The sequence below is a fragment of the Ascaphus truei genome, unplaced genomic scaffold, assembly GCF_040206685.1.
Source record: "Ascaphus truei isolate aAscTru1 unplaced genomic scaffold, aAscTru1.hap1 HAP1_SCAFFOLD_1104, whole genome shotgun sequence".
NCBI classification, from domain to species: domain Eukaryota; kingdom Metazoa; phylum Chordata; class Amphibia; order Anura; family Ascaphidae; genus Ascaphus; species Ascaphus truei.
The window spans coordinates 17,687-44,482 of NW_027453970.1; the positions used below are offsets into that span (position 1 = coordinate 17,687).

Sequence of the window (26,796 nt, forward strand, 5' to 3'; positions counted from 1 at the left end):
GAGCAGCAACAACTGAACCCTTTTAGGCACGCTAGATCGTGCGGGTAATCGCTGAGAGAGTTGTGCATCTTCATCTGCACATGAAAAAGAGATGCAGGGGTTTGTAAATCTCTGTACACTCAATTATCTCTGAAAAATTCTAGTTGTTGGTTTATTAAAAAATGTATGACAGTCATTGAATCATTTAAAACTATGAAGGAACATTAATACATAGTGACGGAAGAGTAACAGGGTAAGTTCTTTTTGTTTTTGTTTCCTGTCAATATAAATACTAATAGGGATTGGTTCATTGAACTGCTGCAATTACCTCCACACTCATTTCACTCCATGTTAGAGTGTTTTTGTCATTGAAGACAGACAGATGTAGTCAGATTGAATGATTAGAAGGACGCTCCCTCCCCATCAGAGGTACACACAAAAGCACCCTAAATAATGTAGTTAATGGCTGAACAATAAAGCAAAACATTCTCATGCAAACAATTTATTAAGCCTTAGGCAGAGGCCAGGCAGGGAGCGGGCGCTCATGCGCGGTGACGTCACTCTCCCTGCTCGGTTGGGAGATTTGTGGCTGGCTAGATGCGCACACTGGGGGCGCGGCCATGACGTCACAGAGCTGGTTCGCCCTCATTGGGCAAACAGCTCACGTGATGTGCGAGGAACAAATTCAATTTTGCTTGCTTTGGCAAGCAGGTAGGCGCCGCTCATGCACTTGCTCACACTGGCCACACATTGTCGCAATGTGTTTCATCGCGGCCAGCGTGAGCGCCCGCTGTGTTGCATTCATTATCAGGAGCAAATAAATAACAGGCAGTCCTTGGTTATCCAACAGAATCCGTTCTGGAAGTAGCGTTGGATAATGAAAACGTTGTAAAGTGAGTCCCATGTTAATCAGTGGTGGTGAGCGTTGGATAACGCATTCCGGCGTAGAAAAATGGCCCATAGGGTTGCATTGTAAAGCATTGGATATGCCATTCATTGTAATGTGAAACGTTGGACAGCGAGGACTACCTGTACTTGTGATGGATGGGGTAGCTGTCATCACAAAACTGGGATGAAGCCCAGCTAGCTACCCCATAATCCATGTAACTTGGCCACCTATGTAAGGCTTATTTTGGCCAAATGTACTTTAATATCTGGGGGAGAACAGGGAAAGTATAATGCACTATGTATGTAAATCAAAGCACTTTATTCCCTGTAAATGCAAGCCCCCAGTTTAGTGAATCAACATTGTTCTGTGATGTGATTTGGGAGTCAGCCCTGTAAAGTGTAAATTGGATTAGGTGACTGTATGTGCTCATTTCTAAGATGACAGACTTGTAATGTGATTTGCATGTGTACATTTCTATAGAGGGGACTCTGTGATTTAATCAGCTGAGGTTCCTTCAGAGAAATGTGTATTGTGACAAAGGCTGGGAACGTGGAGGTGTTAAAGACATTTGGCGAGTGGGAAAGAGTGGTCAATCAGGTCTGCTCTGATTGGCCAGCAACCCGTCCCATGTAAAGGATAGCAACAGAGGGCTATATAAGAGGCACTGCTGATCAGAGAATCTATCTGGGAGACATTCTGTGAAGGAGTTTGGATCTTGACTGTGACCAGCTGGAGATACGTTAGAGGGGCTGCTGTGTGATCAGCACTCTGATATCCTGGACGAGAAGCGGACAGGGCAAGCCTTTTTGAAGCAGGCCCCTGCACCTAGCGAGGCTAGTCTACTCCCCAGGTGGTATTGTATCTTGCTTTGTGCATCTTTGTTTTGTCTGCTGGCGTGCCAGAATAAACCTCATTTTACTCAACAACCTTGTCCTATTTGGTGCTAGTGATCCCGGTGTAAAAGTTCTGGTCTCCTGTGACAGTACTTACATTAGAAGATTTCAGTTCGGAATTGCTGGTAGTATCTGGATGGCTTCCACTGTCATCTTCACCTTTAACAGAAAGAAAATATATTCTTGCAAACCAATTCATTTAGTATTTTTTTTTTTTAGGGACAGAGTAATATTTTATCCTTCTTACCGGAGATAACGTAGCTGTCACAGCACACATTAATATTATCTTCAATCGCATGCACCTGACAAGGAGTAAAACGAAAGTATCACACCTTTATTCTAAAAACAGTGAAATAATTACAGAATATGGATGTCTGGTAAATAATGTCACCCATTAAAACAAATTTCAGGTATCAGCATTGCATCTTCGTTCGACTTTTTGATAACTCCTATGAACAGCCAGCTGATAAATGCTGGTTAAACCATACTCAAGTTAAAATGATGGAATTGTGAGGCGAGAGAATTTGAGGCCACGCTGGTGAACTGGGAATCTATATTCAGCTACTGTATAAACATGCTTCATAGATAAAATCAATAATCTACTCTACACTCTGTTTTGCCAACACAAAAGGCAAATCACACCTGGCAAGGGGGTCACCCCCTTTATCATTGGAACATGTGAATAACAATCAATAAACCCCACGTATTAAAAAAAAAAAATCTAAATGTAATATCCTCATTACCCGTTATAGAGCTGGCCTAGCCCGCATGGGTGGCTACAGCTATTGACCGGGGGGTGCGGCCCCCCCCCCCCCCCAGCTAGGCTGTTGGTCGCGTGCACGATCAGGGAAGGCAGTTGGGGCGGTTAGTTTTTAAATAGAGCCAAGGAACAAGCAACTGTCACTTGTTCCTTGGCGTTCAACAGTTTCACACACTCTCCTCTCTTCTCCTGCGTTTAGTAGGTTAAAATTGGTTTGATTTGGGCCCCCCTCCCGGGGTGAGGGATTTTCCCTTCCCTCCTCGTGGTGAGGGACCCTCCGCCTCCCCCCGTGTGTTTTTGCCGGTTTTGCCAGTGCCCGGGGGGGGGGGGGGGGGAATTGCAAGTAAGGCTGTTGTTTTTTGTCCTGCGTGGGACCTCCCTTCCTTCCTCGTGGTGAGGGACCCTCCGCCCCCCCCCCCCCCATGTGTTTTTGCCGGTTTTGCCGGTGCTCGGGGGGAGGTTGGGGATTGCGAGTAGGGATAGGTTTTTGTCCTGCCTTTCGTTATCGCGCTGTTTTATTGGTAGCAGCGGCGGGGGGAGGAGGGAGAAGGATGAGGAGAGTGACTCCTACCTGGGGCTGATGCGTGTAGGAAGGCGCATCGGCGTGGAGGTTTTTGCTTGGCGCCGTTTGCGAGCCCTGTTCCTGTCCTCCTATTGTGGCCGCTTGTGTGGCTGGGGGGGGGAAGAGAGGCTCGCCCAGCCCACGCTTAGCCGTGCGGTTGGGCTAATGGCAAGGGAGGTCTTTGCATACACGAGTGTCATGTGGTTCCGCCTCCTGACGATGATCAGGGGGTGGTTTTTTTGGGGGGGGGCTGGGGGCAAGGCTGTTATTACGTCTGGGGGAGGGGGCTGTTCGTGGTTTGGCTGGAATGGTGGGCTTTTGCCCCCCCTCCTCCCTCCTCCTTGGGGAGATATTGGCCCTTTTCCTTCCCCCCCTTTTTTCTTCCACTCTTTTAAACAGGGGCTGTCCATTTAAAAAAATAATAATAATTAAATAAATAATTAAAAATATATATTAAAAAAAAAAAAGGTTTAAAAAAAAAAAAAACGCCTTTTGAGGTTGGTCTTGGTTGTGGTTAATGGAAGCCAATTCTAAGGTTTTTCGTGTCGTGGGTGACACCATACTTAAAAAAAAAAAAAAGCTTTAGAGCGGTTCTAAGTCTATTCAAGTGAACTGGTTTTCGTGGAAAGATCGGCCAGGCAAGAGTTCAAGAGTAGTTTGCTGGCAGGATTTAGGTGGTGGAATTAAACCAGTGTTTGACGAGCCATTGGATAAATTCAGCGCTAGTAGCGATGTCCTTTCAGGTCAGCACCATGCAGCTTTTGGCGGAGGCGCACAACAATGAGGAAGGATGGTTTCAGAAGCAGATGTGTGCACTAGTGCTGAAAGCTGGAAGTGATCAAGGAAGTTTGGGCAGTCGTGGAAACGCGAGAGGACAGGGTGGTTCCCATGCTACCTGCGCTGAGGCGTGGCCATCATCAAGTGATGAAGGGGGTCCTAGTTACGGAGCACGGGAAGCGTTGGTGGTGCAGAAGGGTATGTCATGGCGGAGTTTTTGGAAATCACAGCCTATTTGGTTGAAGGCTGGGTGACTTTTGGGAGGAGCCTGGGAGATGGGTTCCCACATGAACAGGTGTGGGACATTGGGTCCCTGGAAAAACAGGGGTGGGACATGGGTCTCCACAAAAACAGGTGTGCGACATGGGTCCCCACAAAAAACAAGTGTTGGACATGGGTCCCCACAAAAACAGGTGTGGGACATGGGCCCCTGGAAAAAACAGGGGTGGGACATGGGTCTCCACAAAAACAGGTGTGGGACATGGGTCCCCACAAAAACAAGTGTTGGACATGGGTCCCCACAAAAACCGGTGTGGGACATGGGTCCCTGGAAAAAGCAAGGGTGGGACATGGGTCCCTGGAAAAAACAAGGGTGGGACATGGGTCCCTGAGAAAAAAAAAATAAATAAAAAAAAAAAACAAGGGTGGGACATGGGTCCCTGGAAAAACAGGGGTGGGACATGGGTCCCAACCTTATATAAAAAAAAAAAAAAAAAAGCATGGATGGAGGCGAGCAGTAGGTGGCTAAGTATTCCATTTCTCCCCTAAAAAAAAAAAAAAGGGGGGGATTTTGGGAGAGGGCCGACATGCTCGCCATAGCCGGTTACTGGTGAAAGGAAAGCTGGAAAAGGATAGTTGGTAATAAAAAAAAAAAAAAAAAAAAATAGAGGTTGGGGGGTTTGGTCCCAGCCTAGAAGAGAACGTAGGTAAAGGATTGGTCCTTTTAAAAAAAAAAAAAAAATAAGCGTTTATTCAGGAATAAAGGTTAGCTTAATTGGGGGTTTAATATTTGCTTCCTCATTTACAGGTAAATCTGGAACGGCCGGGACGCGGTCGACCTCGCTTCGTGGCGCTGGTACGTCGTCCACGGCTCGCAAGCGGTCCGGGCCTCGGGTTGAGCTTGCTGTCAGAGGCTTAGAGGACAAGGGTCTTGGGGCAGGTCCCGACAGGCGGTTCAAAACACCGCCGGGGACTGGGGCATCGAAGGGTAAGCGAAAAAGAGTTGCTTGTTTGGGAAATAAGGGCGTTACCTTGCCGGGCATTGTTAGCTCCCCTGGGCCACAGGTGTTGGAGTTGGGGTTAGCGGGCGATGCCGAGGCAAGAATGATTAGTGCGGTGGTTAAGGGCGTTCAGTTAGCTTTATTGCCGATGACAACGTTATTATCCACTAAGCAAGCAGTGGAGGCATGCAAGTCAAGTGAGCGGCAGGGGGGGTCAGATTCAGTGCTTGATGGGGGGAGCAACCGTGGAACAGTGGGTGGAGAGTTGGCTCAGGTGTCTTTGGGTGGGGAGAGTACAGCAGGTTGTACCCTTAGCACAGTGCCGAAAGTTATTCAAGATGCGTTGGCATCGGCCACAGCATTGCCGGTGCAGGTGGCGGGACAAGGAGCTGATTTAACGACAGTTGTTAGTTTGTTAGGTGAGCATCCGGTGGTGAATTCAGGTGCTGGGCAGGGGACAGGGCTCGGAAGGCCATTGGCAGGTTCAAAAAGGCTGCCGGATGCGGCCTATGGGGACTCATGTACGACCATATCACGTTCCTTAGGCGTGCATTTGTCAAAGGAAGTAAAGGAAAAGATTTGGGCGGGTGATTACGTTGAGATTTTGTCATTGCTTCCGGGTTACAATGAAGCGGTAGCTAAATCCGGAAAAAAAAAGGGGGAGGCTAAAAAGGAGGATGTGGAAAAGCGTCTTTTTCCTCGCAAGTTCAGTAATTGGTCGCAGGCATTTGGGATTTTGGCGGGCGTTGCGGGGGAAAAGGATCCGCATTTATGCTCGGCGCTTTTTAAGTATCAGGATACGATTAGAAAAGCGTTTCAGAAACACGGGGGGTCGTCCTTTCGTGGGTCAAATAGCCTCAAAGGGGTCTGGCGGGAGCATTTTCAGGTGCGCACATCAGGGAGAGGGCGTGCAGGTGGGAAGCAGTCGGGGGTATGTTGGCGTTACAACGAGTCAAGATGCAATTTTGAGAATTGTATGTAGATTCCAACATACTTGCGCTGGGTGCGGGGGTCAGCATCCCAAATCAAAGTGCTTTAAGAAAGATAGTAAGGGTTTCAAGGGAGCAGGACAGCAGGCTGTTCAGGAAGGCGGGAACGCCAGTTTCAGCAGAGGCAATGGCGCCTTGGCTGGAAAAATACCCCAATAGACGGGCAGCTAGCTTATTACGAGAGGGGTTTAAGGAAGGATTCAGGATCCCCTTTGAGTATCAGGAGGGATCGGGGGGCGAGAGGAATTTGAAGTCGGTCAGGTTGAATGGGGATGTGGCAAAAGAAAAAATTGATAAAGAGATTGAGTTGGGCAGAATGGCGGGCCCTTTCCTTTCCCCGCCCCTGAAAAATCTTAGGGTGTCGCTGTTGGGAGTGGTTCCGAAAAAGGAGGCGGGGGCTTTCAGGTTAATTCAACATCTGTCTTACCCGAAAGGGTCGTCAGTTAATGACGGGATAGATAGGGACTTATGCTCCGTAAGCTACGCCACTTTTGATCAAGCGGCGGCTTTGGTGGGAAGGATGGGGCAGGGGGCATTGATGGCGAAGGCTGACGTTAAGTCAGCTTTCAGACTCTTGCCGGTACATCCAGATGGTTTTCATTTATCGGGCTGTATGTTGGAAGGGCGTTATTTTGTTGACCTTTGTTTACCTATGGGTTGTGCATTGTCTTGTTTTTATTTTGAAACATTCAGCACATTTTGGAAAAATACCCCAATAGACGGGCAGCTAGCTTATTACGAGAGGGGTTTAAGGAAGGATTCAGGATCCCCTTTGAGTATCAGAAGGGATCGGGGGGCGAGAGGAATTTGAAGTTGGTCAGGTTGAATGGGGATGTGGCAAAAGAAAAAATTGATAAAGAGATTGAGTTGGGCAGAATGGCGGGCCCATTCCTTTCCCCGCCACTGAAAAATTTTAGGGTGTCACTGTTGGGAGTGGTTCCAAAAAAGGAGACGGGGGCTTTCAGGTTAATTCAACATCTGTCTTACCCGAAAGGGTCGTCAGTTAATGACGGGATAGATAGGGACTTATGCTCAGTAAGCTACGCCACTTTTGATCAAGCGGCGGCTTTGGTGGGAAGGATGGGGCAGGGGGCATTGATGGCGAAGGCTGACGTTAAGTCAGCTTTCAGACTCTTGCCGGTACATCCAGATGGTTTTCATTTATCGGGCTGTATGTTGGAAGGGCTTTATTTTGTTGACCTTTGTTTACCTATGGGTTGTGCATTGTCTTGTTTTTATTTTGAAACATTCAGCACATTTTTGGAGTGGGTGATCCGCAATAGGGTGCAGGCAGCAGGGATCATACATTATTTGGATGATTTCCTTTTCGTTGGTCCGCAGGGGTCTGATTTGTGCGCAAGGTGGCTTTTTCATTTTCAGCCATGGCGCGCGAATTTGGGGTTCCTTTGGCGAATGAAAAAACAGTGGCACCCACGACCACTCTCAGTTTTCTGGGCATAGTAATTGATTCAGTGAACAGGGAATATAGGTTACCTCCTGAGAAGTTAGTTGTTTTGGAGAGTATGATAAAGGATTTCATGCTTCTTAGGAAGGCCTCATTAAGACAGTTTCCGGTTTTGATGGGCCATTTGGTGCTTGCAGCTCGCATTATGCCTGTGGGAAGGGTGTTTTCCAGGCGCTTGTCAGCAGCTACAGCGGGGGTAAGGTGTCCCAACCACTTCATTCGGGTCACAACAGATATTCGGAAGGATTTGGTGGTGTGGCAAGAATTCTTACAGAGTTACAACGGAAGGACGTTGTGGAGGGGGCGTCCAGCGCGGAACGATGAGCTGCAGCTATTTACGGATGCGGCTGGGTCAGTAGGGTTTGGTGTATATTTTAATGGAGCTTGGTGTGCGGAGGAATGGCCAGAGGATTGGCGAGGGACTCAGCTTATCAGGAATCTGACATTTTTTGAACTTTTCCCTTTACTAGTGGCTGTACATCTTTGGGGGGACAAGTTTGCTAACAGGGAGGTGACGTTTTGGTCCAACAACTTGGGTGTGGTGGAGGCTGTGAATAATTTTGGTTCACGGTCCCCACCAGTGTTGGTTCTGTTGAGGCATTTTGTGTTACGGTGTTTACAGCTTAATATAGGTTTCAAGGCTAGGCATGTTCCTGGGGTGGAGAACAACATTGCTGATGCATTATCACGTTTGCAGATGGAGCTGTTTCGGAGGTTGGCACCGGGGGCGGAGACCCAGGGCGAACGGTGCCCAGCAGTCTTGTGGGATCTGGTAACGGAGGTGTGATTGATATAATCAAGGCTTCACTCGCCCCGGGTACGTGGGGTGCTTAGGTGGCTGCTTGGCGAGAATTTCGGGAGGCGGAAAGGTTGGCGGGAGGAAAGATCTCGGAGGTAGACATTTTGCTGGGTCACATGATGAGTTTGAGGGACAAGTGTTTAGCTGGTGGATCCATAGGGAGAAAGATGGCGGGTATATCGTTCTTCCTTAGGCTGAATGGTAGGGTTGATGTGTTTTGTGGTAAGGAAGGTGCTAGCAGGCATGGTTAAAGGGATAACTAGCAGGGATGGCAGAAGACCAGTGACGCCGGTAATTTTGGAAGGTTTGTTGTGGGTCACAGACGTGGTATGCTCTTCCAGTTTTGAGGCAGTACTTTTTAAGGTCACATTCATCATAGCATTTTTTGCAGCTCTGTGAGCAGGTGAATTGGTTTGTGTATCCAAGAAAGGAGGGGGTGGCTTGCAGCGGGCTGACGTAAGTTTAGGAGAAGGTTTGGTGAGGTTGCTGGTACGGAGGTCTAAAACGGATCCGAAAGGAAAGGGAGCGTGGATCTTGTTGAAGGGTTTGCCTGGAAGTGTGGTGTGCCCAGTAAAAGCTTTGGAAGATTATTTGGCCATTAGGCCAGAACAAGGGGGTCCACTGTTAGTGCACATGAACGGGGGGGCATTGTCAAGGTTTCAATATTTGCGGGTCTTTCGGATGTGTCTCAAGCAGCAAGGGTTAGAAGGGGGCAGTATGGAACGCATTCTTTTCGCATTGGGGCAGCGACGGAAGCAGCACGCGTTGGGCTCGCGGTAGCAAAGATACGGAGGATTGGGCGCTGGAAGTCAGACAGTTACCGGACATACATCAGGCCGGATTTGGTAGGGGAGAATGTTGCGATAGAGTAATCACTCTGCTGTTGTTTTTCTTTTTTCCCACCATGTTTTTGCCTCCTCAGATTTCGTGGTAATTTGGATCGTGGGAGATTCAATGGTACACTGGGCGGGGAAGAGGGTGAATTCGCGCCCGTATGGAAAGAATTTAGGTTTGAGTATGGAGCAGGTGGAGGTAACGTGGTGGGGGATGAGAGGGATGCGGTGGGGACGTCTTTTTCCGCTGCTAATTTCTAGGGCCAGGGGTAGGAGGGCACCGGACATCATCATTATTCATGTTGGGGGTAATGATGTGGCAAAATTGCGGTCGATTGATTTATTCCAGCAGATTAAGCAAGATTTGGCGCGCATGTTAGCGTTTTGGCCAAAGGTGCAATTATTTTGGTCCGAGATAATAAGATAATATGCAGGTTGGTTTGGAAAGGTGCGCGTATCCCGGGGAGAGTTAACAAGATGAGGAAGAGGTTAAACAGGAAGGTGGGGAATTTCTTGGTTCAATGTGGGGGTGGGGTCATTCGTCACCCGCAGTTTAGTTTTTAATTGAGTGGATGGTTTAGGGAAGATGGGGTACAGTTGTCGGATGTGGGTGTGGATATGTTTAATAATGATTTACAGGAAGGTTTGGAAGAGGTCATAAGGGGTATGGCGGTACGGGTCTGATTTAAGGGGGTTAAACAGGCCCGTTGGTGGCGGCAGTTGGGGGGGGGGGTGTTAACATTTCTTTATTTTGCAGATAAATAAGAGTATATATTCGAGACAAGGAAGAAAAGATAACGATGGAGGGGTCAGTGGACCAATTGCTTTGTCGCGGCGGCAGTTGGGGGGGGGGGGGTAGGTGCTTGTTCCCCAGAAGTGGCTCGGGGCTGGTTATCGGGGGGTTTGAAGCAATTGGGCAGGTCACCGGGACGTACTTCCGGGTGCCCCCTTTGCGTTGCCCAGCCCTGAGCATTCTGGCGCGGACAGGTGGTACGCTATCCCCATTTGTGTTAATAAATAAGCCGCGGCCTTTTACCTCCATATATGTGTCCTCTTGTTATTTGTATGTCTTTATGTAGAGGGTTTTTATGAGAGGGGGGGGGGGAAGCTCGCGCCTCCTTGGTCAATGAAAATGTTTACGTTTTGAAAACCAGACAACGCATGCATATAATGTAAATATCAAACTTAAGATAAAAAGGATCTATACATTTGTTAAGATATTTAATTCTGAAAGGAGCATTCCATACTAAGGTCACATATTGTAAATCGGTATGAAGCTGAACCGCATTCGTTTTGGTTCTGCGGACCCCATGCTTCCCAAGATACTAACTTCTGTAGTTGCTGTTGGTACTTACTGGATCTAAAACCTCCCATGGCACGTGGGCCAAAAGGATGCAATTTTGTTACCCCAGCAGGGGATGGTACCGAGGGTCACCAGTAGTGGATTTACAAAAACTGCCGGCCATAGTCACTTACCTGGTGCCGCGCCCCTCCTTCTGCAGCATCAAATGAAGCTACAACGTCCCATGGCTTCGCGTTACGATGGTAACGTGACGTCATGTTGTCATGGTACCGCGATGTGACACGGCAGCACGTTGCCATGGTACCGGACGTCGCTGCGTCATTTGACTCTGCAGAAGAAGCGCGGCATGACGCAGAAGGTAAGAACTTTAGAGGCCCTATTCTCTCCTGCAGCAACCAGTGGGGAAGAGAGAGGGGCCTCTTTATATTGTGGGGGGAGGGGGTGTAAAGAAATATGCCGGCCTAGGCACAGGCCTAATGGAAAATCCACCACTGGGGGTCAGAGGCAAGTATATCTGCAAGAGATGATTCCCAAAGCTGAAAATAACGCAGTACAGCTCCTGCTTCCAATCTAGGGGGGACAAAAGAAACCCAAGACCGAACCACAACTTCAATGCATGTTGTTGGAAATTCTAGATCTGCTTTGTAAAGCAGTGTAAAAAAAAAAAGTGTGACCACATAGGTATAATAATAATAATAATAAATGTACTACTAGAATAAGTATTTATTTGGGCTTTCACTGTGCGTGATATGCTATATATGAATACTTAATATCAGGAAACGCTTGTGATTAAAGTTGTTTGTGTATGGTTATATACAGTGGTTGACAAATCACCAAAAAATCTACTCGCCACACAAAAAAATCTACTCGCCACCTAGTACTAAACGTGTGCTGCTTGGGCCAATATTTACTCGCCCGGGGGATAAATCCACTCGCCCGGGGCGAGCAAATGTATAGGTTTGTCGAACACTGGTTATATATATATGGACACATTTCAACGTATGCATATGAGAGTATGCATGTGTAAGTCCCTCAGGAGGGTACGGCAGTCCTTGTCACAGCAATTCATTGCTCCCGTTTCATTTTTCTTTTTAGTCAATCCCTAACCGGGTTAGTCTTCAATTTGTAATTGCTGCAGCATTTACTAAAAAGGAACATTAACTCATAATGGAAGAAATCCCAAGCTTTGGTGGACAGAGCTCTTTTATAGAGGGACACCTAGCTCCTCCCTTACCTGTACATGTATGTCCTGTTGGAGGGGAAAGGATTACACATTATCTCCATAAAAGACTTTGCACTTATCTAAAAGGGAGTTGAGGATTTATGCATGAAATGTTATGGGAGCATGGAAAACACGGGGCATAATCCAGATGAGGAAGAGCGAGAAGAAACCACCAATGATGTACCATGCGTGTTAGTCCTGGTCTCCCGTGACACATGCTACCGGTAATCATTTGATCTCTGTACCACTCCTGAGCGGTGACGTCACCCTTGAGTGTCTGTGTCGCAGCTGCTCCCTGAAAGGAGGTGATTCCAGCCCCCGATGAAGCCACAACGGTGAAACATATGTTGGGCAAGCTAAGCGTCACCACCTAGTGCGCTGGCTATATCGGAGAGGACTGTTGCCTTCTCTCAGTTAGAGTGTTTCGGAGCCTTCTAAAGGAAGCACAACACTCTGACTACTTTCCTATTTGTCATGGTTCTGAGTACAAGACACATACTTTGTGATCTTGAAATAGCTGTTCTGCTAAACATAACAGACCTCTATGTTCATTTACCTTTGAACCCGTTGGTCTGGTACATATGTGTGTGTATATATCCGTATACTAGCATTAGCTGGCTCAACAAATATATTATTCTGAGCACACACACTACATTAAGCTATACTCTCCATTTAGGTGTAGTCCTCAAACTATATAGAACTGTATTGGTATAACTACCACTGTTAGTATAATTATATAGCAGTGGGACATTCTAAAATAGTTATTCCTAGCATACACTGTTAGTTTGAATTAGGCATACAGTTACCTGCTCCGTTTTTTAATTTATTTTAATCACTTTGGTTCACGTTAGCTTTTTGCTGCAATAAATATATTTTAATCATTTATTAATAAATAGTAATTTTTAACATAGGTATAGGTGTTCTCTTGTGCGGCTATTAGGGAGCTTTCTTTCTTTTCTTTGCTTATGATTCCAGCTTAACCTGCTCATCTGAGTGGAGCGTGGGGTGTGGACGCCTTAGGCCTCGGGCATGGTCAGTGCTTAGGCGCTGAGGCGCGCTGCTGCTCGGCAGCGAGCCCCTGCAGCCGCAATGAGAGCGGCTTTAGAAGGGGCTTCCGCAAGCGTGTCTTAAGAAAATTTTAGTTGCAGTGATGGAGTGTATGCTTTGGACCGGGAGAGGGTGCTTTCCCTATCGGAACGGGTATTTCCAATGCTGCAGTGATTGTGTGAATACACCTACCTGCATTGTTACCAATAGGCTGGCTGGGCTTCCTTGTGGGGTCCCTGTCACTTCGGTGTGCCTATGAGGGTCTGGTATTCCGACGACTCCTGATGGTTATTATACCCAATTGTTTTTATTTTTCCACTGTACCATATGTGTATTCAGTACCTTTTACCCACTAAAATATTTGTTTAGTAATGCTTTATGAGGGTTTGGGCTTGTCTTTTCTATCTATCTTAAGCAAAATAAGACTACAAAGTTGATAAATACCTTTTTCTTTGAACGATTTTTATATTTCGGTTTCTTTTTAATATTTTTATAGCAGCCATTCCATATTTTGGGTCCTAGATTTAAAAAAAAAAAAAAAGAAAGAAAAGATTGAGTAAAAATGAACACATTAAATAAAGCAGAGAAGGGGAGTCATCCGTTGAGATAATAATTTATTGGATTGCTAGACGTTATAGGTTTGCTTTTTCTTGTCATATTTAATGGGTTAAAAAGTGTCATCACAGTGCTAGGTGAACTACAATGGTAGCACAAATATTGCTGTAGTCTGGATACCCAACCAAGGAATGCTTGCAGTAGCAGCTGTTGGTATCAATATCAGGTCAGAATTAGGCTGTAGCCCGAGAGGAGAGAAATGCTGGCAGCTACAGAGACTTGCTCTGAACCAGTGGGCAGAAGTAGGTTAAAAGAGCCAAAACATCTGAGAAGACATCTACTGAGATAGGTAGGAGTGTTAAATGAACCACTCAAGGAGCATAACGGAGAGATAAGTGGATGGCTGAATAAAGATGGAAAGTATTGCAGACTTGAGGAGAGAGAAGTGGATCGTGTTCAACTTTCAATTAATGAAAGGAGGTCCCAATATGAACTGGCCGAAGACGTTCATTTTGATATCATTGGTAGGGATGACACAAACATCTTCCTACACTTACTAATAGCTACAAAGAAATGATGATCAAATCACGTGCAACAGGAAATTAATTACATGTTCTGTCCAAAACGAAGCCATTGATCTTTGCAACACTGGACACATGTCTAAAATTTTTTTTAGATATATATACAGGCATTAACGTACACAATGGGACCAAAGCATGTATGTTAAGCGAAAATGTACTTAAAGTGAAGCACTACCTTTTCCCCCCACTTATCGATGCTTCGGTACAGGTAGGGAGCCGGTATTGCTGTTCAGGACGTGCAGACAGGCGCATGCGCGAGCTGCCGTTTGCCTATTGGGCGAGGGGAATCAGCGCATCGCTACTACGGCGGTCTGTAGGGCAGAATAAGTGTCCGCACTCGCGAAGCAAGCGTATGGACACAGAGGTATGGTGCTATTGTAAATATGTCCTTACTCGCGAGTGTACTTAAAGTGAGTGTCCTTAAACTGGGGTATGCCTGTAAGCAATTCATTCTTTGACATGATGGTTAATGTAAAAAAATATGAAGCAGTTAGATCTATTCCCACCTTTCTCCAATTTCAGCGATGCCATATTGCAATTATAGAGAGGAGTGCCACCATAAAAAAAAGCTGACACGCTTGGCTACTACAGTGTAATCGGGACACCAAAACAGCAGCACTGGTGTAATTGCCTTGGTACTGCAGAATCTCCAACAAACGCCACTCGCAAATGAATGTTCCAAGTGTTTAATTAAATAGATCAATCTCTGGTCCCGATGGGATCTTTAACACTTGCAACATTCATTTGAATGTGAGACACGCATTAAAATAATGTTACAAGATATAACAAGCCAGAAAATGAAACCGTACAATTATTATGCATACAATCATACACAGTATTAACAGGTCACTTGACATTTCCTGGGGTTTGTTTTTTTAAAGTAGTAAGTAGTTTTCATGTTCATTTGGAAATATAAACACTTTACATGTCCGTGCTATTGGACCAGACTACATTTCTTGGCTCCAACAATTAACCGATTAAAAGAACAATTTACCCACTCACATGAGATTTCCCATGGACTTTTATCGGTTGCAAATACTTCCTTACCATTTGGGGTATCATAAGTTAAACTTGCAATATCTATTAGTAGATCATCTTCAAAAGGCTTGTCGTACTATGTAAAAAAAAAAAAACAGACATGAAAAGGCGTTGCAGCAGTTACTATTTACTTTGTAGCAGACAGAACCATAACAACAAATACCTTCACATTATTCAGCTACACCTCACACTTATCTGATATGGAATGTCGTGGTGGTGTGTGTTGGATACAGATATAACATTCACTGCTGGTTGTACTGCAGCACACAATCTGCTTTTTCAGGTGCTCCACTAAAATTAGGGTTGAAGCAGCATCCCCCACCAAAATAATATATATATATATAAAAAAAATAAAAATCAGAACCCAAAACAGTTAGATTGTATTGTGCAGATTTTTCTTGTTCTATTTAATTTTTTTCCAAAAAACTGGTTTACACAGTTTTCACCGGTTTATTATTGCACTGTTAAGACATCCCCATGCAAATAGCTGCTTTAAAATGTTTGTGGGTGGCAGCAACCATTTTTATTTCCCTCGGAGGGGAAGAAAAATAAAAATCATTTATCCAGAATGCCCTTACAGAATTTAGAAATGAAATAAACATTTATTTTTATGGCGGGCACAGGAGATTGTCACTTTATATGGAATACCAACTTAAAGTAGCCTGTGAAAACACATGCACAGGTGTACCAGGTGTGTTCTCTCTACTCTTGTACAGGCTTTCAAACCCATGTACTCCATTCCTCTGACAGACCTGAGAAATGTCTGCGAACCCCCCTGATGCAGATCACATCATAAATAATATATAGCACAGGCATAGGCTTTAAACGGTTAAATGAAAATATCATGTAAGAAACATCAATCCATATATTCATGGTAGAGCGATATGGCTCCTACCTTCATTAAAATCATTGTCATTTTAGCTTGGAAGACCTTCTCATTTCTGTCCAGTTCACTGTTCAAAACGCCGCTTGGGTCCAGAGGCAATTTCCCGGAGGACAGGTCAGCGAAGACCTGGGTAGGGTAAAATTAAACACGAAAAATCAAGTCTTCCGAATTCACCGACAAAGGCACTCAGGGTAGGGCTTTAACTTCTTAAAATGTCTCACTAATGTCATTGTTGTAGTACAGAAGAAGGGGCAACAAACAAGCCAATACGTTCACTAACTATCTAGGAGGTCGGTTACCTGATGTTTAACCAGAACCAAGCATAATAGGATGGAAGACTAGTGCTGGAACTTAATTTCAACATTACTGTTTGATACTCAAGACAGGTTAAAAATCAGCAGCTCACGATGCTATACCTTTTTGGTTCTTATTTGGTTTATAACTTACTTGGAATTGGGTTCCCCTTGAGCTGATCCATGGTCCTCCAACCTTCAATGGACCATTTAATTCCTGAGATATTTGTTGTTTTTTTGTGTGCTTGTTTTGACACACACAAAAAAAACCCCTACAAATAATAGCCATTTTATGTAAACCTGGCAGTAGTTCCTATAATCTTAGGTATTCTTGCTGGGTTTCAGGTAAGCTTTAAATAATCAAAAAGTGAAAATTGTCACTTTCTGGTCTTTCATCACAGAATTTTCAGTTTATATTTTATATTGTTATACAGTATTGAATAATTCACTAAGCACTTTCTTATTTAAGAATTGCACTTATATTTGGTTTTGAGCACAATTACCCTGATAACACTGTTTTATTCAAGCTTTAAATGATGTTACACTGGTGAGTTCTCTCCTTATAATGGGGCGGTTTATGAATCACTGAACCAAAATATTACACAAGGTTGTCTCTGCACTTCACTAAAAAACAGTATGAACCGGCTCCGGACACGCGCGGCAGTGAAGATACCGGAAAGGAGTGTGGGAATAGGCTCGGGTGACATTTCCAGCACACTCTGCAGTCAGACCACTACTAGAAGCATCCAGCATATACAGCTGCAATGCCTTCGAGGAGAACTACCCACTTTTCTGATGAACCCGCTGATTCAGAACAGAACAAGAAAAGTTTCCCTGTTGAACGCACTCACTGTACGAGTGCATTCAACAGGGAAGCTTTTCTTGTTTTGTTTATCACTGCTAGAGGACATACCTGTTTCTTGGGCTATTACATAGGCCAGCCATTGTGCAACTGCTTTCCCATCATTGGGACTACAGTACACATTTTACATCTTTTCTTTGCCAACAAGGGAGGACCTAACTAAGGACTCGTCCATAGTGAATGCGTGTGCAACGTCACGCTCGCCTGTTCTGTCCTGCAGGCAGAAGCGACAGGGAGGCGTGGCTGTGATGTCACAGAGCTGGTTCACACTCATTGGGCGAACTGCTCACGAGAACCAGCATCGCACAGCAAATTCAATAAAGGTTGTCGCGCGAAGCGCCGGTCGCTCTTGTGCACGCGCTCACACTATACACACTTATAATGGCGCCCTAGTGTTTGTTTTCGGCGCAAGCGACGTCACTCACGTCGTCTCCGCACAATGTACGCAGCCTAAGGCTACGGCCCCTGTAACTCAGCTGCAACGCGCGCCCGCGAGATTGGCGGCGCGTGCAGCCGATTACCTGGTCTGCAGGGAGCTGCAGTAAGAGACCGGGGGGGCGTGGCGGAGGAGTGACGGGGGCGTGGCCATGACGTCACCCGGCAGGTTCGCCCTCATTGGCTGAACCGCCGGGGGGCGTGCCGTATCGCTCGACGCTAGGTCCTGCTCTCAATTCTATTGAGAGCAGGAGTAGCTCTCGCTCGAGCGCTGCGGCCCCCGCTCGCAGCGGGCCCGGCGCCATTGCGGGGAGGGCTCTCGTGCGCGCAGCGTCCGCCACAGCGGACGCTGTAGTAGGCAGCGGGGGCAAGGCCTAAGGGTCTTAAGGGAAGTACCACAGACCTTTCGGTGGTAACAGATTTTCATTGTGTTCTTTTCCTTCTCATTTCCCCCCCCCCCTTTGGTCATCTGTTCTTGTGTGTAGTATTTCCCTTTTGCGCACGGTGTTTTGGATTTGTGTTCACACACTGTGCTCTGTTCTCTCTCTATCCGTGTGTTCTTGCATGTATATATACATACAGTGTCTAAACTGTTCATTCATTCGTGTTTTTTGTTATGATTTTGTAATATGGGTAAAGTTTTTTTTGGCATATCCATTTGACACTTACTCATCATTTATGAGTGCTGGGAACATTTTTTTTCTTCAAAGGGTTAAACATCACCCTCAATAGCAAATCAAAGCTTTGCTGTCAAAGTACTCGGATTCCTTCAGTCACAGGGCCAGCAATAAACTTCAGTGTTTCTGCAAGCAGGTTAGGGGTTAAATGAGTTATTTATAAAAATGTTTTACCAGGAAGTAATACATTGAGTTACCTCTCCTTTTCAAGTACTGTATGTCTTGGGCATAGTTACAAAAATTACACATGCAGTGTTGCATGGTTTCACTATGTAAAAAAAAATGTTTTAATGAATTTTTCTGCATACTTTCAATACATTAAAATGTGGATGCAATTGTGTAAAACAAAAAACAAGAATCCAATAATAGCTTAATATTAACGCTTTGCTGTTCTGTGCAGTGTTTTTCTTTTACTACAGTAAATGCTTTAATCAGAACTGCTGGACACAACAATCGTGTAACGCGTTTTATTATTAACAAAAAAAACAACTAGGTGTAAAAGCAGTAAAATCTGAATTCCTATGATAAAAAAAATAATACTTGGACAGTACACATGCAGTAACATTTAGCCAAACCATTGCTAACATGGCGATGCACTCCTGCCCCATCCCAGATGTCACCACATAAACCTGCAGTGTCCTATGCTGGGAATGAGAGATGAATTGTATGAACGGATGTGTAAGGCTGGTGAGATAGGGCCAGTGGGTAATCCAACCACGGGGCCCTGCAGAGAGCTGTCACTCCAGGAAGCAGACACTCTTCACCTTTGCATATTACTGCCTACCCGGCCCAGAGTCCGGGCTCTTTCACCCTAATCACGGACTTCTGAGCACGGCTCTTCATGCACAAGGCGCTCTTTACCCAATTCTCTGCCCGTGTGTTGCTTGCCACCCTGGCAGCGCGTGGGGTAACCCTGCTCAGTGCCCCGCCGGCTCTGCCCGTGGTTACCTCGTTGCACGGCCGCGGATCAGCAGCCTGCCCGCTCCTTCCTGCCCTTGCGCCCTGCATGATGATGCCGCCGCCGCCGCTGCAGACGCCCCGTTCTATGCCACCAAACCAGCGCCTGGTGGTGAGGGCAGGCGTAGTGACGTCACTGATAGCCAGCACGCCAGCCCTAGTCACAGTAATGCAGCACGGAGGGGGCTGGGGCAGCAGTCTCCCTAGCTGAGGTGCGCGTGTTCTGTGCGCTGAGGTGCGCGTGTTCTGTGCGCTGAGGTGCGCGTGTTCTGTGCGTTCTTTTAACAATGTTACTCTTTCTGTTATTAAAGCAGAAATCATGTTGAAGGAAACACGGATATCAGTCTCCAAGGACAGAACATGAGTGACATGTAGGTGTTCTGGACCGAAAGTGGCCTTTTCATTTTCATCAAGAAGATCTGATTGTATTCTACAAACCTTCCCAATTCAATATGCTGTGAAGGTGCTTTTGAGTACTGGACAAGATTGTAGTCACATTAGATTGGAGCTGATCTCATCTCCAGCCAGGGAAAGGGGAATAATTTAACAGCATAGTACTGTGTATAATTACAGGCTGTCCTCGGTTATCCAATGGAATCCGTTCTGGAAGTAGCGTTGGATAGTGAAACCGTTGCAAGGGCTGTTCTATAGAGGGCACGCTTGCTACGTGATTGAGTGTGTGTGTTGTGTCTGTGTGTGTTGTGTAGGTTGTGATATGAGTATGTGTTCTGTGTGTGTTGTGATCATGTGTGCTGTGTCTGTGTTGTGATTGAATGCAGCAGTGCGTAAACGGGGGGGGGGGGGGGGCGCAAGATTATCTATGGGGGCGCGTGCAGCGAAACCTGGTGTGCGTGGGCCGGCAGATGCTGTGCATGGAAGGGCCAAGAAGATGTGCACGGACGGGCAGCCGAAGATGTGCGCGGGCGAACAGGATAGTGCCGGTGGCGGCCACGTGATTGTGTGTGCGCACGCGCGAGGGCTTCGGAGGTACGGGGAGGAGCACGCCCCAGCGCTGTGATGTCAAACGCCCCTCCTTCCGGTGTCTGCCCTGCAATAGCGCTGGGTTCCTGCTCTCCGCTGGCAAACTGTTTCGCTGCGATCCTCTGCAACTTCCTCTGCAAGTGAAAGGGTAGGCTGCCACTATCAATCATACTATGAATATACAGAAATAATTAAAAATAACACAACATTGAAAACGGAAATAAATAAATAATACATAATACTGTAGGTAGGAGTGTGGATGACACTGGGGAAAGCAAGCTAAAGAGCAGGGAGAATAAAAAGGCAAATGGGAGAAGGAAAAAAGGGAGGGAAGGGAAAAAAATGGAGAGAGGAAAGGGAGGTAGCAAAGAAGTGGATGAATGCCCACCCTAAAGGATTGCCTTTGTGCACGTACGCTCTCCCAAGCTTGGCGCTTGGGGAGACAAACAAAATTGTCTTTGTAGCACGCTCAGCAGCAGTCAATGCACACAGCCACACACACACAGCTACACACAAAAATAGCCCTGATCCACTCCCCCCCCCCCCACTCGTGCTTGCAAAATTATGTGACTCATGCTTTGAGATGTCACCGCTCTCAGCGGCAACATGGACGCAGCCTAATTTTGCAAGCGTGAGCTGTTGAAATATATAAGTATTTAGACATATTTGTATTTACATTGTATACCGTTTAATAAAGGGTTTTTTTTTCCATACGATTTTTATTACATCAGGCAGGGGGGCCCCGAGAAAGGTCATGGATGAAAAGGGGGGCTCGGCATAAAAAGTTTGCTCACCCCTGGATATGCCATTCGTTGTATAGTGAAACGTTGAAGAGCGGGGACTAACTGTAATGGTATGATAATGCACTACAGTATTCATTTATATAGCACTCTATATACAGCTTCCAGGCACTAGTCCCCTGCCTGTGTAAGGCCGCGCGTATAGTGACCGCGACGGCGACACGTGACGTCACCCGTCGCCGCTAGCGAAAGTTGTATTTCGCTTTGCGGCGGCGGCGCGGGCGACCAGGCCACTGATTGGTTCAGGAGCTGTCACACGAGGCGACAGCCCCTGAAAAATCAAATCTTCCGGCTGCAAAAAATCGCGTCGCCCCGTCACGCTTACTATAAGCGCACGCGACGGCGACAATGCATGTTTTCGGGCGACGTCGCGTCGCCACCACCGGCACTATAAGCGCGGGCCTAAAGCTCACCGTTTAATTATTGCACCACTATACAATATGCTGTGAAACTACTTTCCTGCACTGGGGAAGAGAGCAGCTCCATTTAAACAATAGGGACTAAAATAGTTTCTTGCACAAAGAAGCGGCTCCACAGCATGTTACATTAGGGCCTTGGAGCTTAAGGACAAAGCAGACAAAGTGACTATCCCACAGTTACAAGGAGCTTGTACTGCTTCAAATCCTGTTTAGCCACTTCACAGTTCTAAATGCTTTAAAAGAAATTCTATTCTTCAGCAACCAAGCACCAAACCACAGCTTTTATCAAATGCACTACCACCACTGTCCATAGTTTGTTACCAATCATAATGCTCCTTAACCATTGTAAGATCTAATAGGACATAGCCTTCAACTGAAGCGGAACGCAGGGAAGCAGCTTCATGAGGACAGATTTCGGGCTGACAACAAAGTGAGGGCTGCCGATGCTGATAACTATATCAGACATGTCAATGCCCATTGATTTTCTCCATATCACTGATTCTGAGTTCGTCACTGATTTTTAGCATGAGGGGTTTCATAGACTTCAATATAGTCTGATGAAAGTCAGTCTGGAATAAGTTGGACACTGAACCGAGCCTTCTCCACAATATCTAAGGCCGTGCCTATAATGCCGTCGACCGCGACTCGACGTGTGACGTCGCCACCGGCGGAAGTTATGTTTCGCCGGGCAGCAGCGTTGCGGGATTCCGGCAATTTGATTTGTTCAAGGGCCGTCACGTGACGCAACAGCCCTTGAAAAATCAAAATTTGCCGGCTTCCAGTTTTTGCGACGGCGACATCACTCCGTTACTTTGTCGCGCGCACTATTTTACGTTGGGAAAAAAAAAAGGCATGCATTTATTTGCAGAAAGATCACAACAGTTCAGAGAATGATTCCCTATGTCAGGTGCAGTGAGCAAGTATAGTGCTCCCCACTCTCTTAAATAGTATGGAGGCTGCAAGACCACCACTTAAATTTCCCACCACGCAAATCATGACATTACCGTAAAGCAGGGGTGCGCAAGGTTTTTTTGGGCCGAAGAAGTCTTCCAGCGATCGCGTCGACCCCATTATGGGCACCCGCGATGGACTGCATGTACTTGCTAAGGCACTGCGCAAAATCGCAGTCGCCAGTACTATAAACGCAGCCTTAGGCTGCGCTTATAATGCCGGCGACGTTGCGGCAAAACATGTATTGCCGCCATTGTGTGCGCTTATAGTAAGCGCAATGCGACGTGGCGGCGCGAAATTTGGTGCTGGTCAAATTTGATTTTTCAGAGGCTGTCGCCACGTGACTGCCTCTGAATCTATATATATATATATATATATATTTCAACCATTATCACCTACAGTACAGTAGCATACAGTGCTCCCACTGCAGCAAGGGATTCTGGGAAATGACATGCAATGTTTACTCGCTCATCCCACAACGTGGCGGTATCAAATATAGCGTTTTCCCAGTTATTATATCCCTGCAGGATGTAGGATAATCCCAGCCAAACCCACATACTTACTACATTCCCGTTATGTCACATGTATTATTTCCTGTGAAGGAAGCGCTATGTATATTCCCATTATGGTCACAAATTGGACGATACTGTATTTCCATTATGTCTCCTATTATTTTCCCATGATATCTCATAGAATACTGTCATCCAAAACCACATCATTATTGAATGATTGAAAATGATGCCTCCGTTTTATGTCAAGATTGTCTTGACACTTAGACCCCCAAGATTTCAATAGCGCCTCACTTAAAAGATGACATTATTTTTGATTCAAATGAACTTTTATGGTGCAGAAGCCGCATGGTGCCTGTGCCTACAGTGTATGTATTTGTCAGTGTGTCTCTATCTGCATTTCTGTCTCTTGCTGGCCGCCAGCCTGTGTGATGATGTCAGCCTGTCTGTGATGTAAGAGAGACATTGTGATATCATCACATACTGTAGGCAGGATGGCAGGTGTAAAGCTTCTAAAAGAGAGAGGGAGGGAGAGAGGTAGAGGAGAAAGAGGGAGAGAGAGAGCAAGCAGCTCCTCCCTCCCATGCAAATGACTGGAGGCAGAGGAGTAGAGGGACAGAAGCCTGTGCTGCTTGTAATGGGACAGGATTTGGGGTGCTGTTTCATGCTCTATCTCCCTCCCTCCCACTGTCTCAGGTGCAGAAAGTTTTCAAGGGAGAGAGGAAAGGAAGAGGAAAATGGAAGCTGAGGAGAGCTGGTCCTGTCCCTCTTGTTGGTAAAGAGGGGGCATCCAGAAAGAGGTAAGGAGATAGTTTTATTTTAATTCAAGAAGGAGTGCCTGGTGGCGAAGCTGGTGTGCTCTGTCACACTACAGACCCCTCCCTGTGTGTGTGTGTGTGCGTGCGTGCGTCTGCAGGGGGTATCTGTCCCATCCATAGATATCAAGGGTACTGCAGCTGCTGCTGCTGTTCAAACTTTTGCTTTAGGCCCATTCCTTTGATGTTAATAAGCGTTTCTAGTACAATCTTTTTCGCTCTGTTCACCCACATCTTTACATTACCTCGTGTGTGTGTGTGTGTGTGTGTGTGTGTATGTGTATGTGTGTGTACGTGTGTATAGCATGTGTTTGAAACACTATACTGTATCTGCATAGAAAAAAAGCCTTCTTTTAGTAATGTACAGTTCAAATACTGTATGAACATGACCCCATCTCATCTCATCCCCCTTACTCTGGATACAAAACATTCATGTATTCGTTTGCAACTTTTCATACAATTTGCTTGCACCATTTCAGAGAAATTAAATATTTAAAATGGAAATAAATTGGTAACTGCAGTAACAAACAACACTGTACATGCTAATAGTACATCCATGTAAGCAGTACATACATGCTCAGGAGTTGTTTTTTTGGATCGGTATATACTTGTCATTATCCACTTCAACCATTTTAATTCCCCCCTTTTAAATTATTGTACTGGTTGATGTGTATGTATATATATATATATATATATATATATATATATATATATATATATAGATATATATCTATATATCTATATATATATATATATATATATATATATTTCAACCATTATCACCTACAGTACAGTAGCATACAGTGCTCCCACTGCAGCAAGGGATTCTGGGAAATGACATGCAATGTTTACTCGCTCATCCCACAACGTGGCGGTATCAAATATAGCGTTTTCCCAGTTATTATATCCCTGCAGGATGTAGGATAATCCCAGCCAAACCCACATACTTACTACATTCCCGTTATGTCACATGTATTATTTCCTGTGAAGGAAGCGCTATGTATATTCCCATTATGGTCACAAATTGGACGATACTGTATTTCCATTATGTCTCCTATTATTTTCCCATGATATCTCATAGAATACTGTCATCCAAAACCACATCATTATTGAATGATTGAAAATGATGCCTCCGTTTTATGTCAAGATTGTCTTGACACTTAGACCCCCAAGATTTCAATAGCGCCTCACTTAAAAGATGACATTATTTTTGATTCAAATGAACTTTTATGGTGCAGAAGCCGCATGGTGCCTGTGCCTACAGTGTATGTATTTGTCAGTGTGTCTCTATCTGCATTTCTGTCTCTTGCTGGCCGCCAGCCTGTGTGATGATTCAGCCTGTCTGTGATGTAAGAGAGACATTGTGATATCATCACATACTGTAGGCAGGATGGCAGGTGTAAAGCTTCTAAAAGAGAGAGGGAGGGAGAGAGGTAGAGGAGAGAGAGGGAGAAAGAGGGAGAGAGAGAGCAAGCAGCTCCTCCCTCCCATGCAAATGACTGGAGGCAGAGGAGTAGAGGGACAGAAGCCTGTGCTGCTTGTAATGGGACAGGATTTGGGGTGCTGTTTCATGCTCTATCTCCCTCCCTCCCACTGTCTCAGGTGCAGAAAGTTTTCAAGGGAGAGAGGAAAGGAAGAGGAAAATGGAAGCTGAGGAGAGCTGGTCCTCTCCCTCTTGTTGGTAAAGAGGGGGCATCCAGAAAGAGGTAAGGAGATAGTTTTATTTTAATTCAAGAAGGAGTGCCTGGTGGCGAAGCTGGTGTGCTCTGTCACACTACAGACCCCTCCCTGTGTGTGTGTGTGTGCGTGCGTGCGTCTGCAGGGGGTATCTGTCCCATCCATAGATATCAAGGGTACTGCAGCTGCTGCTGCTGTTCAAACTTTTGCTTTAGGCCCATTCCTTTGATGTTAATAAGCGTTTCTAGTACAATCTTTTTCGCTCTGTTCACCCACATCTTTACATTACCTCGTGTGTGTGTGTGTGTGTGTGTGTGTATGTGTATGTGTGTGTACGTGTGTATAGCATGTGTTTGAAACACTATACTGTATCTGCATAGAAAAAAAGCCTTCTTTTAGTAATGTACAGTTCAAATACTGTATGAACATGACCCCATCTCATCTCATCCCCCTGACTCTGGATACAAAACATTCATGTATTCGTTTGCAACTTTTCATACAATTTGCTTGCACCATTTCAGAGAAATTAAATATTTAAAATGGAAATAAATTGGTAACTGCAGTAACAAACAACACTGTACATGCTAATAGTACATCCATGTAAGCAGTACATACATGCTCAGGAGTTGTTTTTTTGGATCGGTATATACTTGTCATTATCCACTTCAACCATTTTAATTCCCCCCTTTTAAATTATTGTACTGGTTGATGTGTATGTATATATATATATATATATATATATATATATATATATAGATATATAGATATATATCTATATATCTATATATATATATATATATATATATATATATATTTCAACCATTATCACCTACAGTACAGTAGCATACAGTGCTCCCACTGCAGCAAGGGATTCTGGGAAATGACATGCAATGTTTACTCGCTCATCCCACAACGTGGCGGTATCAAATATAGCGTTTTCCCAGTTATTATATCCCTGCAGGATGTAGGATAATCCCAGCCAAACCCACATACTTACTACATTCCCGTTATGTCACATGTATTATTTCCTGTGAAGGAAGCGCTATGTATATTCCCATTATGGTCACAAATTGGACGATACTGTATTTCCATTATGTCTCCTATTATTTTCCCATGATATCTCATAGAATACTGTCATCCAAAACCACATCATTATTGAATGATTGAAAATGATGCCTCCGTTTTATGTCAAGATTGTCTTGACACTTAGACCCCCAAGATTTCAATAGCGCCTCACTTAAAAGATGACATTATTTTTGATTCAAATGAACTTTTATGGTGCAGAAGCCGCATGGTGCCTGTGCCTACAGTGTATGTATTTGTCAGTGTGTCTCTATCTGCATTTCTGTCTCTTGCTGGCCGCCAGCCTGTGTGATGATGTCAGCCTGTCTGTGATGTAAGAGAGACATTGTGATATCATCACATACTGTAGGCAGGATGGCAGGTGTAAAGCTTCTAAAAGAGAGAGGGAGGGAGAGAGGTAGAGGAGAGAGAGGGAGAAAGAGGGAGAGAGAGAGCAAGCAGCTCCTCCCTCCCATGCAAATGACTGGAGGCAGAGGAGTAGAGGGACAGAAGCCTGTGCTGCTTGTAATGGGACAGGATTTGGGGTGCTGTTTCATGCT

At 45.4% G+C, this 26,796-nt stretch overlaps 2 protein-coding genes across 4 annotated transcripts in view; one reads left to right on the forward strand and one right to left on the reverse strand.

The window, feature by feature from the left end:
- LOC142475203 (uncharacterized) overlaps positions 1-19,238 on the reverse strand; it is a gene marked incomplete at its 3' end in the record, with an annotated part of 35,650 nt that extends 16,412 nt beyond the window's left edge. Inside the window, exons 1-6 of the mRNA XM_075581177.1 lie at positions 18,927-19,238; positions 15,808-15,924; positions 14,922-14,988; positions 13,183-13,256; positions 2,009-2,063; positions 1,859-1,920 (exon numbers count right to left, since the gene is read on the reverse strand). Coding sequence (XP_075437292.1) covers positions 1,859-1,920; positions 2,009-2,063; positions 13,183-13,256; positions 14,922-14,988; positions 15,808-15,924; positions 18,927-19,073 — 522 coding nt within the window. The remainder of the gene's footprint in view (positions 1-1,858; positions 1,921-2,008; positions 2,064-13,182; positions 13,257-14,921; positions 14,989-15,807; positions 15,925-18,926) is intronic.
- On the forward strand, positions 3,361-10,279 carry LOC142475206 (uncharacterized). Of its 3 annotated transcripts, XM_075581179.1 has the most exons (3): positions 3,361-4,058; positions 4,888-5,067; positions 8,232-10,277. In XM_075581179.1, the coding sequence occupies exons 1-3, from the start codon at positions 3,815-3,817 to the stop codon at positions 8,366-8,368; spliced, it is 561 nt and encodes a 186-aa protein (XP_075437294.1). In that variant the 5' UTR covers positions 3,361-3,814; the 3' UTR covers positions 8,369-10,277. The 3 variants fall into 3 exon arrangements, 2 of the variants coding, with proteins under 2 accessions (XP_075437294.1, XP_075437293.1); XR_012790786.1 differs by having other exon boundaries at positions 3,361-5,067; positions 9,256-10,279; XM_075581178.1 differs by having other exon boundaries at positions 4,888-10,277.
- Positions 19,239-26,796: the final 7,558 nt, after the last annotated feature.